This window comes from Neophocaena asiaeorientalis, unplaced genomic scaffold (assembly GCF_003031525.2).
Source record: "Neophocaena asiaeorientalis asiaeorientalis breed wild unplaced genomic scaffold, Neophocaena_asiaeorientalis_V1.1 scaffold649, whole genome shotgun sequence".
In the NCBI taxonomy this organism is placed as follows: Eukaryota; Metazoa; Chordata; class Mammalia; order Artiodactyla; family Phocoenidae; genus Neophocaena; species Neophocaena asiaeorientalis.
The window spans coordinates 3,190,124-3,204,578 of NW_020173202.1; the positions used below are offsets into that span (position 1 = coordinate 3,190,124).

General features: G+C 54.3%; 1 protein-coding gene across 1 annotated transcript in view; it reads right to left on the reverse strand.

The window, feature by feature from the left end:
* Positions 1-7,582: 7,582 nt before the first annotated feature.
* Positions 7,583-14,455, reverse strand: part of DLL1 (delta like canonical Notch ligand 1) — an 8,252-nt gene continuing 1,379 nt past the window's right edge. Inside the window, exons 3-13 of the mRNA XM_024744919.1 lie at positions 14,414-14,450; positions 14,229-14,340; positions 13,843-13,903; positions 13,359-13,616; positions 11,752-11,812; positions 11,104-11,234; positions 10,813-10,982; positions 10,481-10,697; positions 8,558-9,353; positions 8,251-8,368; positions 7,583-8,153 (exon numbers count right to left, since the gene is read on the reverse strand). Coding sequence (XP_024600687.1) covers positions 8,148-8,153; positions 8,251-8,368; positions 8,558-9,353; positions 10,481-10,697; positions 10,813-10,982; positions 11,104-11,234; positions 11,752-11,812; positions 13,359-13,616; positions 13,843-13,903; positions 14,229-14,340; positions 14,414-14,450 — 1,967 coding nt within the window. The 3' untranslated portion in view covers positions 7,583-8,147. The remainder of the gene's footprint in view (positions 8,154-8,250; positions 8,369-8,557; positions 9,354-10,480; positions 10,698-10,812; positions 10,983-11,103; positions 11,235-11,751; positions 11,813-13,358; positions 13,617-13,842; positions 13,904-14,228; positions 14,341-14,413; positions 14,451-14,455) is intronic.

Genomic DNA, 14,455 nt, shown 5'->3' on the forward strand with positions numbered 1-14,455 from the left:
GATCAGCATCCATTCTGGGGATCAGCCTCCATGTCTGGGATCAGCATCCATGCCGGGGATCAGTTTCCGTGCCGGGAATCAGCTTCCATGCTGGGGGTGGGTTCTCTGAGCCAAGACTGAATCAGTGACGAGGTCAGCAGAGGATAGACTGTGCAGCGGCCAATTTCCCCATGGGCAGAGGTAAGGTGGGGGTCCCTTTACCTCCCTCAGGCAGGAGGCTTGGGTGGAACAGTTCTTACAAAATTCCGAAGCAATGAAAAGAGACATGTGATACATGTGAGCAGAGACAGGGCCAGCGGGGTGAGAAGGGTCCACGTGCGCGAGCTCCCAGCACCTCCATTACCGGAGTCATCTGACCCGTGGCAGGGATTGTGCACAGGGCTTTTGGGGCGATGGGGGTGGGAGTCCTCCATCCTGATTGTGGAGCTGATCTCATGAGGGTACATGTTTCTCAACATTCATCCAACTGTGGGTTTAATATATGTGCATCTTACGATGTGTGAATTATACTGCAAATATAGTTGTTTAGAAAAATTAACACAAAAAGCACACCTACCCATGAAGAAAACCCAAGCCACGCAGAGTACTGGCTGCAAACACACTCGGGGGGGTCTGTGATGTTCTCCCAGGGATGCCAACCCTCACCAGTCAGAGGCTGGCCTGCTGGGCCCTTCACTGAACCTGTGACCTTTCTGTGCCACAGGAAAAGGAAATAATCATCTCCACCCAGGTGTGTTATGAACTTACCTTAAAAATGTCTATGAAATGCCCAGCACACAGTAGGTCCACACTGGTGGACAGCAGATGCCATGGGAAGAGTAAGGCCTCCAGGACTCAAGCCTCCACTAAACAGGTTAAAGTGGAATAATTCTGATCACTATTTTCACTAACCAAATTGGAAAATGAACTTCTTAATCATGATTCATTTTGTTGGTGAACAACGGGCAGGATTACAAATTGGTACAAATCTTCTAGTTGGAATTTAAGATCGTAAGCGCCTTTATAATGTTTATTCCCTTTGACAAACTAATTCCACTACTAGAAATTTATCATAATGAAAAAATGAGACATAATCACAATGATTTATGTACAAAGTTGTTCAATGAAACATTACTTAGACTGACAACCATCCAAATGTCTACAAACGGAGATCAAATATATTAGGGCGCAGCTGCAGGGTAGAGCATTCCTCCTCCAACTGAGAATTCTGCTGCCAGGCCAGGCTCACCCCACGCTGAGGACGGCGGGGGCCCTCGGAGCCCAGGAGTGTCCGGACTGCCTCACAGCCGAAGGGGCACCTCCTGAGCTGTCAAAGCGATCCACCCGAAGATCACTCAAATAGCAGATAAATAAAACTAGCATCCTTGGCTTTGGAATGAGCTGAGCCGCAGGAAGGCAGGAAGGGGAACTGCAAAGCGGTCACCCTCCAAGTTCTGTTTGGGCCAGTTTGTTAACATCAGTGTGTCTGCTGGGGGACACGCCAAATGCATCCAGGGGAACACCTGGCCACCAGGACGGCCTCACAAGGTAGTCCCCACCGTGAGCTGTGGGGGACCGAGGCCACCTCCCTTCCTCGGTGGCGTGGAAGAGTCCTACTTTCTGTAGGGCCCTCTTGGGAACGAGAGGCGAGTTTATGCCATTGGAATAGGGTGGGGTCAGCAGAGAGGCCTGAGAACGGGGACCAAGGGCAGCACCTCCTCCTGGAAGGGGGCGCTGGCCAAGACGGACTCGCGCCTGCCTCTGGAGCCTCGGTGACCCTGCCCCTCTCCCTCGTGCGTGCTGGTCAGACCATCGCCAGCAGCCCAGCGCCCGCGGTCCTGCTGGGTCAGGACCACGCATGAGGGGCCTTTTGCTCTGCTGGCGGTCACCAGCCTCCTTCCCTCTCCTGGGTCAAAAGGAGCAGAAAGGGAGCGTGCCTGGCTCTTCCATCTTAAACTCCTCCTAAATTTAGGACATTTTCCCGTTATGAACACGCCCTTTTTAATGCTGCATTTAACTTGACTTTTTATTCCCAAGTTGTTTCCAAGCTTCTCAGAAAGGGCTGAAATTCACAAAGTCCCGGGAAACCACTCTAACTCTGGTGGAGGTCGTGGGCACCGTCCCTGCCTCCAGAGCAGCAGCGAGTGCAGCCCGAGGGCCCCATGGAAACATCACTGGTGCTACAGAAGCGCATCGCAGGTCACTCCCGTAAAAGCCCTGCGTGGCACCGCTGGGCCCCGAAAATGGCAGAAAGTCTCAGCTTCCAATTCCGTCTCCGAAGATGCGAGCTCACAAGCCACGAAGGTTCTGGTCAAGTGCCCAGGACTGACACTCTCCCTTCTGGTCCAGTCATTTTAAAGTTCAAGTTAACTTAAAGATTTATTAACTTTTTGTTGATATCGATTTGAGCACATGAGAGGTAGAAGCCAGTGCGTGTGTAGCACAGATGTAGACAGCAGAAATTGGTGGTGGAGAATTCGAACCTGAGCGGGCCCGCAGCTTTCTAGGTCTCCACGCTTGTTCCCGCTGCACGTTCACGTGGTCTTCAGAGGTCACATCACAAGGACATTCAGCCACCACGGCAGCCCACCACCAGCCCGGCCAGCCTTCCGAGGCTGCAGGCGGCGCCTTGGTCCCCGTGCATCCTGTCCCTGCTGTTTTGGACTCTCTGCTCTTACCCTGAAGCCGGTGCCCTTTAGGAGTGCAGCTCGTGGCATCATCGTGTTCATCCGTGAGCTTCAGAGAAGGAAGCGATCCCGAGGCTGCGTCGTACCTTTTAAAATGCTGCTTCATGCTGGCACCTTCAGGGACACCACCCCCATTTCTTTTAAGATTATAATCGCCATAATGCGGAGTCAACAAATGCCAGATGTGGAGCAGTGGATGTTTTCTTAAGAAACAAGAAAGGTGAGAAAGAGAGTGTGGTGGTTTTTCAAGTCTTGCCAGCGCAAAAAGGCAAGTACGACACCACCCCACCTCCCAGGGTGACGCAGGTGAGCTAGGTTTCTCCAAAATGGAAATATTGGTTTATTTGAGCAAATGAATGTAATTCAAGGTTGTTCTGGGGGGAAGTGCTGATATTCTGCATGGACACGCATCATCTTTAAAAAGTTTGTCTCCGAATTACTTCCAGATGACAGCTGCCTGGCACGGTCGAGCGTACCGTGGTGCGCACGCCTGTCGCGTGAGGCTTGACGTCCCACAGACGCACACCCACACGTTCGGGGCCTAGCTCAGCCCAAGTTCCAAGTCCCGCTCTTCTTTTCAGTGTTTCTACAGACATCCAGCAGCTGCCCTTTAGGAAAGTCGTTTAACTTCCCTACAGTTTTTCTACAGAATTCACGGCCTAAGAAATTACTCACTGCATATGGCTCCGTTGGCTGGATACCAAGCAAGCGTCCTCACATCACACTCTGTGTCTAGGTGACCTTTTACTTATTAGAATAGAAACAAAGTAATGTGGTCTCCCACTCAGATCATATCTATGTTTGGCTTCATGCTATGGTCCCAGAGTACCAGTCACATTGGGAGGAATAAAACTTCTGTCATGACCGAATCCTCACGCACTTGTACGCATTTCCCTCCTGTGCGGTGAGGGTACACAGACGACAGCTCTCGCTCAAGCTCCAAGCTGGGCCTGGAGGTGGTGAGCGCCCTGCCCACCCCCGGGACACACAGGCCTTCCACAGTCGCTGGCCAGAGGACAGCTGGAGGCCCAGAGGGGTCTTCCCTGTCGGCAGGTGCTCGGGGAGGAGCCGCGCAGCACAGCCCAGCAGGTGGGAGGTGACAGCCAAGTCTCGGAACCGGGGAGGGGTACAGAGCCACATGCTGACGGCCAGTGTGGCTGGAGCTGAGCGCTGAAGGGACAGTGGGGAAAGTGACACAGACTGAGGCAGAAAGACGGTCAGGAGCCGGATTACACCAAGGCCTGACAGACCAAGGTGAGGATTTTGAACTTTATGCTAAAAGCAGATGTTAGCTGGTTTTAGCAGGAACGACACTCTCGGGTTTGTGCTCTGGGAGCCTCTGGAGTCACGTGGAGAACGGGGTCCTTGCAAAGCTGCTCAGGAAAGACCACCATGTTTCAGCAGAGTTGACAGTCACTGAGCCCGGCCAGGGGGGCAGGGCCAGGATCTGGCACCACAGCCCTGAGCAAACCCCGCTGCGTCTTGAGCCGTAGGATGGCCTTGGTTTGGTCTCACAAGACTCCTCATCTGAACGTGCAAAGACCGGGAACCTCCCTAAAACCCACCGTGCTCACACATCCACGAGACACAGCGTTACACGCGCACCAGTGACTGTGTCACCTGGGTGCGTGCACTCACTGTGTAAGTCATCTTAATGCCTTTAGTTATGGCAAGTTTCCAACACACACACAAGGGGCGAGAAGGGTGCAGCCAGCTCCACCCACAGCCAGCCCCGCGCCTGTCCGCTAGCAGCCCTCGTGTTTCACCTGCGCCCCGCCCGCTGCCAGCACCCCGTCTCGTTACCTTTAAGCAAATCCCAGACATAATATTGTTTCATCCATAATATTTCAGAATTTTTCTCTGAAACTTAAGTACTCTTTTTGTGTTCGACTTAACAGTAATAACCTCTCACATCTAAAAAATTTGCAAGTACCGCTTAACACCATTAAACATCCAGTCGGGCTTTACGTCTCTCCAGTCAGCTCATGAATTCTTAAACTGTTTTCTGACTAAGTCGCTTCTAATCTGCGGGTCCCCTCATCCCTCTCCTTCTGCCCTGGACTCGGCCAAGCAGATCCTACCGGTGTCCAGACCATGTCCTCAGCGCCCGGGACTCCTGTCAACGGGATCAAGGCATCTGACCAGATTCAAGTTCAGTTTTCTTGGCAAAAATACTTCCTCCACTGTGTTGCTGGCCGTCTACTCAACGACGCAGAGCATGTACCCAAGTCACGCTCGCTCAAGGGCCTGTTTGGGGCTTGTACCCGGGTCACACAATTTACGTCTCGGTAACTGCCGGCTGCTGTCAGGCTCACAAAGGCACAAAATGAGAAACACGGTTGTCTCCCGTCTCCACTGATGGAAGCAGGGTTACTGAGAGGGGCCAGTTCCAGAGCTGGGCCAGGAGGGCTTGTGAGCCTGAAGGTAAGACACACCCGGGAGCGTGGGGACCGCCCCACCCTGGGGCAGCAGCAGACTGTGAGCCACTGAGTAACATCTACACTGCTGTGGACAAGAAAGGACCGCTCGTCCTGACTGCAGAGGGCCAACCAGTCAGGATGGAAGGAGGACGGACGTGACAGCCATCGTCATAACGAGAATTCTTTGCAGAATTTCTGGAAGTCCAAATTTACGTCCCTATGAAAAGTTAAAGAAAAAAGGCCTAAGGAAAAGTATGTGCGCCCCACCTTCCTTTCTGTCTCACCAAAGTCCCGGAAGGCGGTGCCTGGAGCGTGGGGCTGAGGCTGCAGGCCGGGCCCTCGGGCAGGCGTCACCCACGCTCCGTGCTCCTCAGAACTTGGGAGCACAGGTCCAGCGCCAGCTTCACCCCTGCTGAAGGGACCTGCCTTTTCACCTCCTTGTTCTTGTCACAGATGCTCCTTCCTGCCTGGTTCCGAGCAAGGCTAGTCATGCCGGACGTCGCTTGGGCGGTGAATCGTGGACACTTGTCTGTAAATACCCATGTGTTCATGTGGATGTTTTGGTCAATGTACCTGAACTTCCCCCTGCAAATGACGTAAACCCTGAAAGCTGAGGGACCATCTGGTTCAATGTCCAATTAGAACGTCTCAGGAGGGACCCAGGGAACCACGTGCACCAATCTTCAACTGGTTGGCAATTCCAAAGCTGTACCTTTCGGTCTCAGTTTGCCATGTTACTTGCTTACCTAGATGAAAGATGAATTTCTTCCCTGATTTTACTAGAAGGCTGGAAAAGATGAAAGTGACATTATCTTTAAGTGCATTGAGGTTCTTTCATAGAATGGGCTTTGCAAGAATCCCAGAATATTCCATATTCTTGAAAATAGATAAGCCATTTAATTTATTATCCGAGTCAGGCCACTGCTGAAAGTGAGAGGGAGCTAGGAAGGACTCCAGGTTAACAAGCGTAAACTGGATTGAGTTCACCCCACTCTTCCACCAGATCCTGTAGCCTCTTGAAAGAAACCTTGGTGACCCCCTCAGTTATTCTAGAATATGCTGCTAACCCTTAAAGTCAGCAGGGGACAGTTTGAGTGTGGAGGAGCTTCAGAAGCCTAAATCTCCCTCAGCCGCACTTGGCCCTGACGCTGACTTCTTTCCATGGATGCGATCTCTCCACTGGAGTTTCTGCCCGTGAGCAGTTATTCCAAAATAACAAGCCAGAGGGGTGGGGAATGGATGGGGTTGTGTTTCAGAGGCAGAAGTCCCAGCCGGGTGGCTCCTGGGTGCCGTCTGGCCCCAATGTTGTTATCTTGGTCTCCAGTCCCACTGCACGTGCTTCTCCATCCTTTACACACACGAGGATGGGCATCAGGACTGGTTAACACACAACGTGCTTTGTGTTTCCTCCGCAGGAAGAGTCCAGAACTTCTGACTGTACGATAACGACCGATGGAATAAATTCATCACAGTCACTGAGACAAAGGCAACCTCTTCCCTCTAATTAGCTAAGCCCTCTGCCTGTTCCCCTCTGACCCCAGGAGTAAACCACTTTTCCCCAACACTAACTTGTCCTCGAGAGCTGACCATCTGCACGGATCCTTTGGAACCACTGAATGGCACCAGTGATGCGGTCTGTTAAATCCCTGTCTTGTTCTCAATAAGAAGCTGAGTTTCTGACAGAAAGCGATCAAACCAGGGTCTGGAGTCAGACTGCCCAGATTTGAATGCTGACTTTGCCACTTACCAACCCCGAGCAAGTACCTTCACCCCCCCAAGCCTCAGTCTCCTCAGCTATAAAATGGGAGTAACGAAGCTACTATCTCGGAGGATTAATGAGATAATTCACAAGGAGGAGCGGCCTGGCTGGTACTAACCACCCAAGAAGAGTGTTTTTATCATTGCTGTCGTCTGTCCCATGGCAACTGTGGTTGAATTAGGAGGCAACTAACTCTTTTGAATTAGCTAGAGATAAACCCACAAACCAATGAATAAGTATTATTCGAGGACCGAAAGCCTTTGCCATGACGACATTAAAGTGCTCTGTGGGTATTTAATCCAAAATGAGGCTTTGTTCCAGTCCTGATAAAAATAAGGCTCCGACGGAAGGTGACCAGCTCCGAGGCTTCTCAGCACTGACCGGACGTGAAGTGCCCTCAGGTTGCCGTGCACTTCAGGGGATGCTCAGGGAATCAAGCGACCAGCAGCACTGTGCCCGCCCCTTCCTTTTCCTGACAGTGACCTTGGAGGGTTCTCTGAGGTGGGCAGAGGAGCGAGGAAAGTTGCTTTTCATCAATCCAATGAAACTATGCAAAGACCTGGGAAACAGAAAAGCAGAGGCCGTTTCTGTCCTCGCGGCCTCGGACGAGTGAAAGTCTGCTCTGACGCGGGGTGAGTAAGTACACCTCTGGATGTCGTTCATAATATTTATTTTGGAAAAATATTTTAAAAAGGGATTTCTTCATTAACAAAACAGTAAAAAAAAAAAACCTCAAATAACATTTGCACAATATTCCATAAATACATTTATATACAAAAAAATATAATCACATAGACCCGAAGTGCCTTTGTACATATTTACCAAAAATTTAAATTATAAAAATGAACATCACAAAATACTCAAGCTTTACAGATATCATGAAAAATATTTTTACAAATCCAAAAAATAACGCACATTTTTTTCCACCTAGAAAAAACACATTTTAGTATCAAAAAGGACAATAAAGGCAGTGTTTGTGATTCTAATTCAAGAAAAGACTGGCTCATAAGAATCCAACATATACACTCCAAGCAGTGCGAGCTTCTCACGTAGTGATCAAGTCCATTCATTTAAATATATATTCTTTAAAAGCAACTGTCCATAGTGCAATGGAAACGTCCTAAAAGGCAGTGCGACAGGCGCCTGGAACGCCTGCCGGCCGCCCCCTCGGCAGGAAGAGGACCTGGCTTCCCAGCAGCAGTCACGAGCACCTCCGCTCCTCTCAGCAGCATCGTCGGGGCAGATATCCTTGGAAGTTCACTTATTCTAAGAGAAACGGGAATTCGCCACATCACCTCCACTTTACACCTAGGGGGGCCAAGAGACAGAGGGGAGGTTAGCGCAAGTCATAGGCCCGGTTCCGACCCGGCCGGGCCGAGGGTGGGTCGGGCAGCCGCGCGCTGACCTCAGTTGCGATGACGCACTCGTCCTTCTCCTCGGATATGACGTACACCGACTGGTACTTTGTGTCTTTCGAAGTGGAGTACACAGAGTCCGGCCTTTTTCTTTCAGCTGCTTCTCCACTAGAAGGGAAATGAAAGACATCCATAGTCAACACGTGAAAACATTTTTGAACAGTACAATGACCAGAGCTTGGAGGAACACAGCCAGCTGGTCCCCCTGCCCGGCCTGGCCCGAGGCACCCCGTGAGGGTCGGGCACCCTCCCCCCTGCTGGCCTTCCCGCCTGCCCCCTCTGGCCCATAGCACGCACCCCCTGAGGGTCGGGGCACTCTTCTCCTCCCCGGCAGAGCCCTGGGGCTGGCTCTTGGCATCACGCTTGCTGTGGGGCTCCCCACTGGCAGCGGCACCCTTGAGGTCCTGCAGCAGGTTATAGCCCACGGCGGGGTCACAAGCCTTGAGGCTGTTCTTCTCGGTGCCGGGCTCTGTGTGCAGGTCCACCTTCTTGTTGGTGTTCTTGATCTGCGTGGCCCCAATGACGCTGACAGAGATGTCCTTCTCCCGCCGGCGGTTGGCCAGGTTATTCATGGTCTCCGCCTCCCCCGGGCAAGGGTCGGCGGGGGGCCGGCGCTTCTGCAGCCTCAGCCGAACGCAGACCACGGCGGCAGCGCAGCCCAGCAGCAGCGTGAGGACGAGGACCGCGCCCGCGCCGACGGCCACCCAGGGGAACGCGCCGGCTTGGCCCTCCACGTACTTCTCAGTGAGGTCCACCACCACGGGGCCCGGGGGCAGCTCGGGAAGCAGGAACTGGCAGTTGGGGCCCCCGTAGCCCCGGGCGCACTCGCACAGGTAGCGGAGGGCCCGCTCGTGGCAGGTGGCCCCGTTGTGGCAGGGTGCGTGCTCGCACCTGCTGACGGGGGCACTGCAGTTTGTGCCCGTGTACCCGGGGGGGCAGGTGCAGGAATACTCATTCACGCCGTCCCGGCACGTGCCGCCGTTGGCACACGGGGAAGAGGCACAGTCGTCCACGCTGTCATCACAGTGCCTCCCAGAGAAGCCGGCTTGGCAGCGGCACACGTAAGCATCACCAAGGTCTACGCACTGTGCACCTGGGACACGGACAAGGGCAGTGGCTTGTCACCCAGAAAATGCCCTGAAGCACGTGCTGCCCCGGCCGCTGCGTCACACACCAAAGCAGAGACACAGGGGCAGACCGGACAGAGGCCACCGCTTAAGACAACATACATCAAACACAGGCCCACGGCGAGGGCCGGGGTGGGGTTTCTGGTCAAGCTCCATAGATCACCTAAAAAATACAGGCTAATACCTCCTGACATGCACCGTGCAAAACGCTTTGCCTACCGTGCTGCATTCGCCTGTGCAGCAAGCCAACAAAGGACCCAGTTTACAGATGAGGAAACCAAGGCTTAAAGAGGATGACGTGCTTGCCCACAGTTACACAGTTAGTGGCAAGTAAGACTTGAAACAGAAAGAAAGAGAAACGAAGAAAGGAAGGGAGGGAGGAGGCTGGGGTTTGGTCTTTGTATTTCCAGAGCCAAGCCTGCTAAACCTCCCTATTCTTCCTCTCTAGACATGAAGCATCCACTGCTCTATCAGTTCCGTGGCTGGAAACCAACAGGAGAGAGAGCTTGACCCCAGGACTGCCACACCTTCTGTGCAGAACATGGAGAGCAAAGCAAGCTGATTCCTCTCCACTGATTATCACACCCCACGCAGAAGCTCCAGAAGCTTCCAGAATGGTCCAGCCTGTCTGGGGCCCAGCTTCCCCCTCTGTGAGTTTGCTTAGGGCATCCCCCCCACTCGTGGAGACCATACATCCTCGCAGCAGACAGCTCTGCTTGGTGACAGAGCAGAGCTGGGCTTCCCTCCAAAAGCGCAGTGGCTGGGCTGGCGCTGGGGCTGACCCGCTGATGTTCGGAGTCTCGGGCACCCGAGGCGCCGCAGGACGGCGCGCAGGTCATTGCGTCTCCACCTGTGCCGGGCCCTGCGGACAAGGAACGCCCCTGCCTGCCTTCCTAGCTCCCTGGGTGCTTCCAGACTTGGGGATAAGATTTCTATGAACAGTTTCTCACTGTTCAGACGGAAGGGCTTCTGAAACGCAAGGCAACTCACAAAGTGATGAACTCAGCCTGAAACTAAACTCTGCGCTTCTGACGCGTTCTCACCAGCGTGGACCACTGGACAACGTCTCGGATGGGTCAGGCGGCCCCCTTACCATTGGAACAGGGTGAGGAACTGCAGGAATCCATTTTCTTCTCACAGTTAAAGCCAGAGAAGCCCCCAGGGCAGCGGCAGGTGTACCCTCCCTTGGGGTTGTCCGAGCACCGTCCCCCGTTGAAGCAGGGGCCGTCGGCACACACCATGGCACTCAGCTCGCAGATCCTGCCGTAGAAGCCAGGCGGGCAGGTGCAGGAGTAGCTGTTCTCGAGGTCCTGAGTAATGGAGAAGATGAAGAAAGCTTTCCTACGTCGTTCCAAGGGACCCACACGGTCTGTCTCAAACCAGGGTTCCCGGTTCGGCAGGAGAGCCCACGGTGGCCAGACTCACCGTGCAGCTCCCTCCATTCCTGCAGGGGCTGGCACTGCACTCGTCCACCTCCGTCTCGCAGTTGGCCCCCGTGTACCCAGGCCGGCAAGAGCAAGTGTAGCTTCCCTGGCCCGTGTTGGTGCAGGTGGCCCCGTTCTTGCAGGGCTTGTGGTGTGTGCAGTAGTTCAGGTCTGTGAGGGTGGAGACGGGAGGAGGAGGAGAAGGGAGGCCCAGGGTTAAATTCGGGAGACCGTACTTCCCTGAGACAGCGCCCGGGAAGCCAGGCTGCCTGGCGGGGGACAGGAGGCTTACCCTGGTTGCAGAAAAGGCCCCCCCAGCCTTCCTGGCAGTTGCATTGCCAGGGCTGCTGGCAGGTGCCGTGGAGACAGCCGGGGTACCGAATGCACTGGTCACAGTACCGGCCCTGCCAGCCCACTCTGCACCTTGGAGGAGAGGACAGAGTCAGTGGATGCTGACGCTACCGGCTTCCTAGCAACACCTTTCCCACTCACGAGAGACTGTCTTCCAACAGCATCAACACCGCTAGTTCTCAAATGAGGCAGGACACTGGACCGTCCTCAGGAGCTTTAAACCACGTGGATGCCTTCGTCCCACATCAGAGGGTCTGACTCTGGGTCCAAGGGCCAACCGGGGCAGCATCTCTAGGTAATTCTAATGTGCTGCGAAGTTTGAGAACCAACTAAACTCTCTCTTCTTCTGTGCCGATTCTTTTTAAATCTCCATCTGTAAGTTCCACAACCACTGAGGAGCTTAGATGGATGACAGCCCTTGACCCTATGCCCGTCCATGTATTTATTTAGTAGAAACACAGAAAAACAGCCCCCTCCAACCAGCTAATCTTACCTGCGGTTTTCAAAAGGGCATCTAGAGATGCTTTACTAATACACTAGGTGTGAAAGGACAACAAGAAAAAGAAAACAGCAGCTCTTGCAAACTTACTTGCATTCCCCTGGCTTGTCGCAAAACCCATGCTGCTCGTCACACCCCGGCAAGCAGATGGCTGCGAGAAGAAAAGGCGCAGCGTCAAGCCCACCAGTGGCCCCCGCACAACGGGCTACAGGCCGTGCCCAGCTCCGCCACAGAGCCTCGCCGAGCCCCGGGCACCGACCGTCCTGCCCGGTAACCACCGCGGACTGTACTCAGCCCAGGAGAGCATTCTTCTTAACACAGCGGCTCCAGGACAAAAGAGCGCGGAAGCCCCCCCCTCCACACCCGGCCCCTTTTCTTCTAAGAGAGGGTCAGAAACACACCCACACACGTGCACCCTTTCCACCAATGGGAACAGGCGTGCGTCCCAGCCGCCTATCCCCGGAGAGATCTAATCGATGGCACGCGCGAGCTGGGGGCGGGGACAGACTCCAGTGTTTGAATAAGAAGAAAAAAAAGTTTAAGTTTATGGCAACCCCACGGTGAGGGAGAGGGAGGGTAGCCAGGAGGGAGGCGGCAGGCCGGCCAGAGGTCCCGGAGGGGGTGGGGAGGCTGGAGGCTGAGGTTTCAGCTGGCTCCCTTCTCCTGGTTATGAAACTCATTAACAAGCCGCTCCACAAGTTTTTAAGACAACAGAGCCAACTCAGGCCAAGGCGAGCTCAAAGGAGCTGTGGAAAGCTGTGCGGGCTGAGCGACAATGACGCTGCAGGTACGCGCAAATCCAAACTGAGAAGCTGCACCTCCCGGCGAGAGGTTCTGTCCTGCCAGAGAAGGTTCCCAGGCTCGGGGGCGGAAGCAAGGTTCCCTGGGGTTTCTGGGGAAGCTCTAGGACCCACCCCACCTGACACCTAGAGTGCGAGGTGGCAGTGAGGCAAGTGGGGTCCAGCTGAACCAGGCCCAGGAGTCAGCCGGTCCTCACAACCCTCTTATGCCCCCTGCACCTGTGCAGCTACCCTGCCTGCCTGGAGAATACAGAACTACGGGCAGGCAGGGCCTAAGTCACTTTTGTAAAGGTATGTCCCCCCTCCCAGGCAGGGTACTATGTGAGCTTCCCGCAAGCAGGACAAGCAGACCCCTCCCCAGGCAGGGCTGGCAGGCCCAGGCCTCAAAACACACCCACCCACGTCCATAGACCCTGCGAGTGAAGTGTCGTGAACAGTGGCATGTTTTTAAACAGGCCGAGCACACCAACTCCGGAGAGAAAATGAAGCACTTTTCAATGAGAAGCTGTCTGGGCAAAGAGAACTCCTTTGGTAAAAGCACGCCCTGCACACAGCCTCCTCTCTGTTCCTCCCTTCCTTCCTCCCTCCCTTCCCTCAGGCTTACTTCCTGACCCCTGGCCCTGTGTCCAAAATCCTCCCTGATTAAGAAAGGCAGCTTCCCATAGCGGAAGTTAAAACGTCTAAGTTGACCCCAACCTGCCACTGGCTAACTGTGAGGTCTCAGCAAATCTCTCTGGCTCCCCGGCCCCGGTTTCCCCACCAGAACATCTCTCTGGGGCTAAAACCCCAAGATGCCAGCAGCTCAGAGAATATGTCCCCACTGCCGGGGGTGGGGGTGAGGGAGCAGGCCTGGGGAGGGGTAAACTGAGGGAGCGGCGGCCTCCCGCAGGGACTCACGCTCAGTGCAGTACTGGCCTTTCCAGCCAGGGTTGCAGACTTTTTCCCCTCGCTCCCCGCAGGTGAAGTGGCCGAAGGCGTCGTCGCGGGGGCGGCAGAAGACGGAGCAGCCTTCCCCATAGTAGTGCTCGTCACACACGAATCGGTACGAGTACTTGAGGTCTGTGCGACCGCTGCTGTGCAGGTCCTGGGACCACTCCTCGCCCACCGTCAGGTGCCTCTGCGTGGCCAGGCGGCTGATGAGCCTTTCCGGGTTCTCTGCAGGAAGAGGATGCTCTGTTGGTTCTGACTGGGAACCCAGAGGCTCGGGGAGTGAGGGAGGTGGAAAGGATGCTGGGCAAGGAGGCTGAAGGCTCTTCTCAACCTTCCGGAGTAACTTGCAGAATGAAAGATGCAGACGTTTGCTTCTGGGGAGAGCTGAACTCAAATACATAATAACTGGAGACGCAGTCTGCACAGTCTGGGAGTTTTGGTTTGTTTTTACCTGTTGCGAGGTCATCAGGAGAATCAGAGTGGAGAGCTTCAATGATCAGAGAGAAGGTTCCCTGGAGGAAGGGGGAGGAGACAGAAGATAAACCAGAAATGTTTAAAAAGGAATCAAAGCTTTCGGGACGACCAAGTCGTCGCAGATCTGTGTGCAGTGTGTCGTGGGGGTGGGGGGGTGCTCTGTACATCTCTTGTCTGATTTCATTTTCCTTAAGGAAATGGAAGAACTTTTTAACGAGTGGTTTCCTGACATGTTTTTTCAGCCTGTTAATACAGGATATCGCGGTAAAAAAAAAAAAAAAAGAAGAAGAAAAAGAAGGAAAAACGATTGCGCGCAGCAGGCGGGGCTGGAGGGGTTTGTCTGCAGTCTTCTGGGGAAGGCGCCAAGCAGAGGGCCTGGGGGCTGTCAGGCTGCGAGGGCGACTGAACAACTAGCCAGTCCACGAGCTGGGGAACTAGAACTTTCCCAAGTGAAGGGGCCCGTTCAACTTGGGGGCTAGGCGCAGAGACCGGATACGGAAATGTCCCGGGTCCTCAGCCTCTCTGCCTCACTCTATCCCGGCTGTCACCTCCCACCCTCCTCCCCGCCGCCGCCGCCGCCGCCGCCTGCA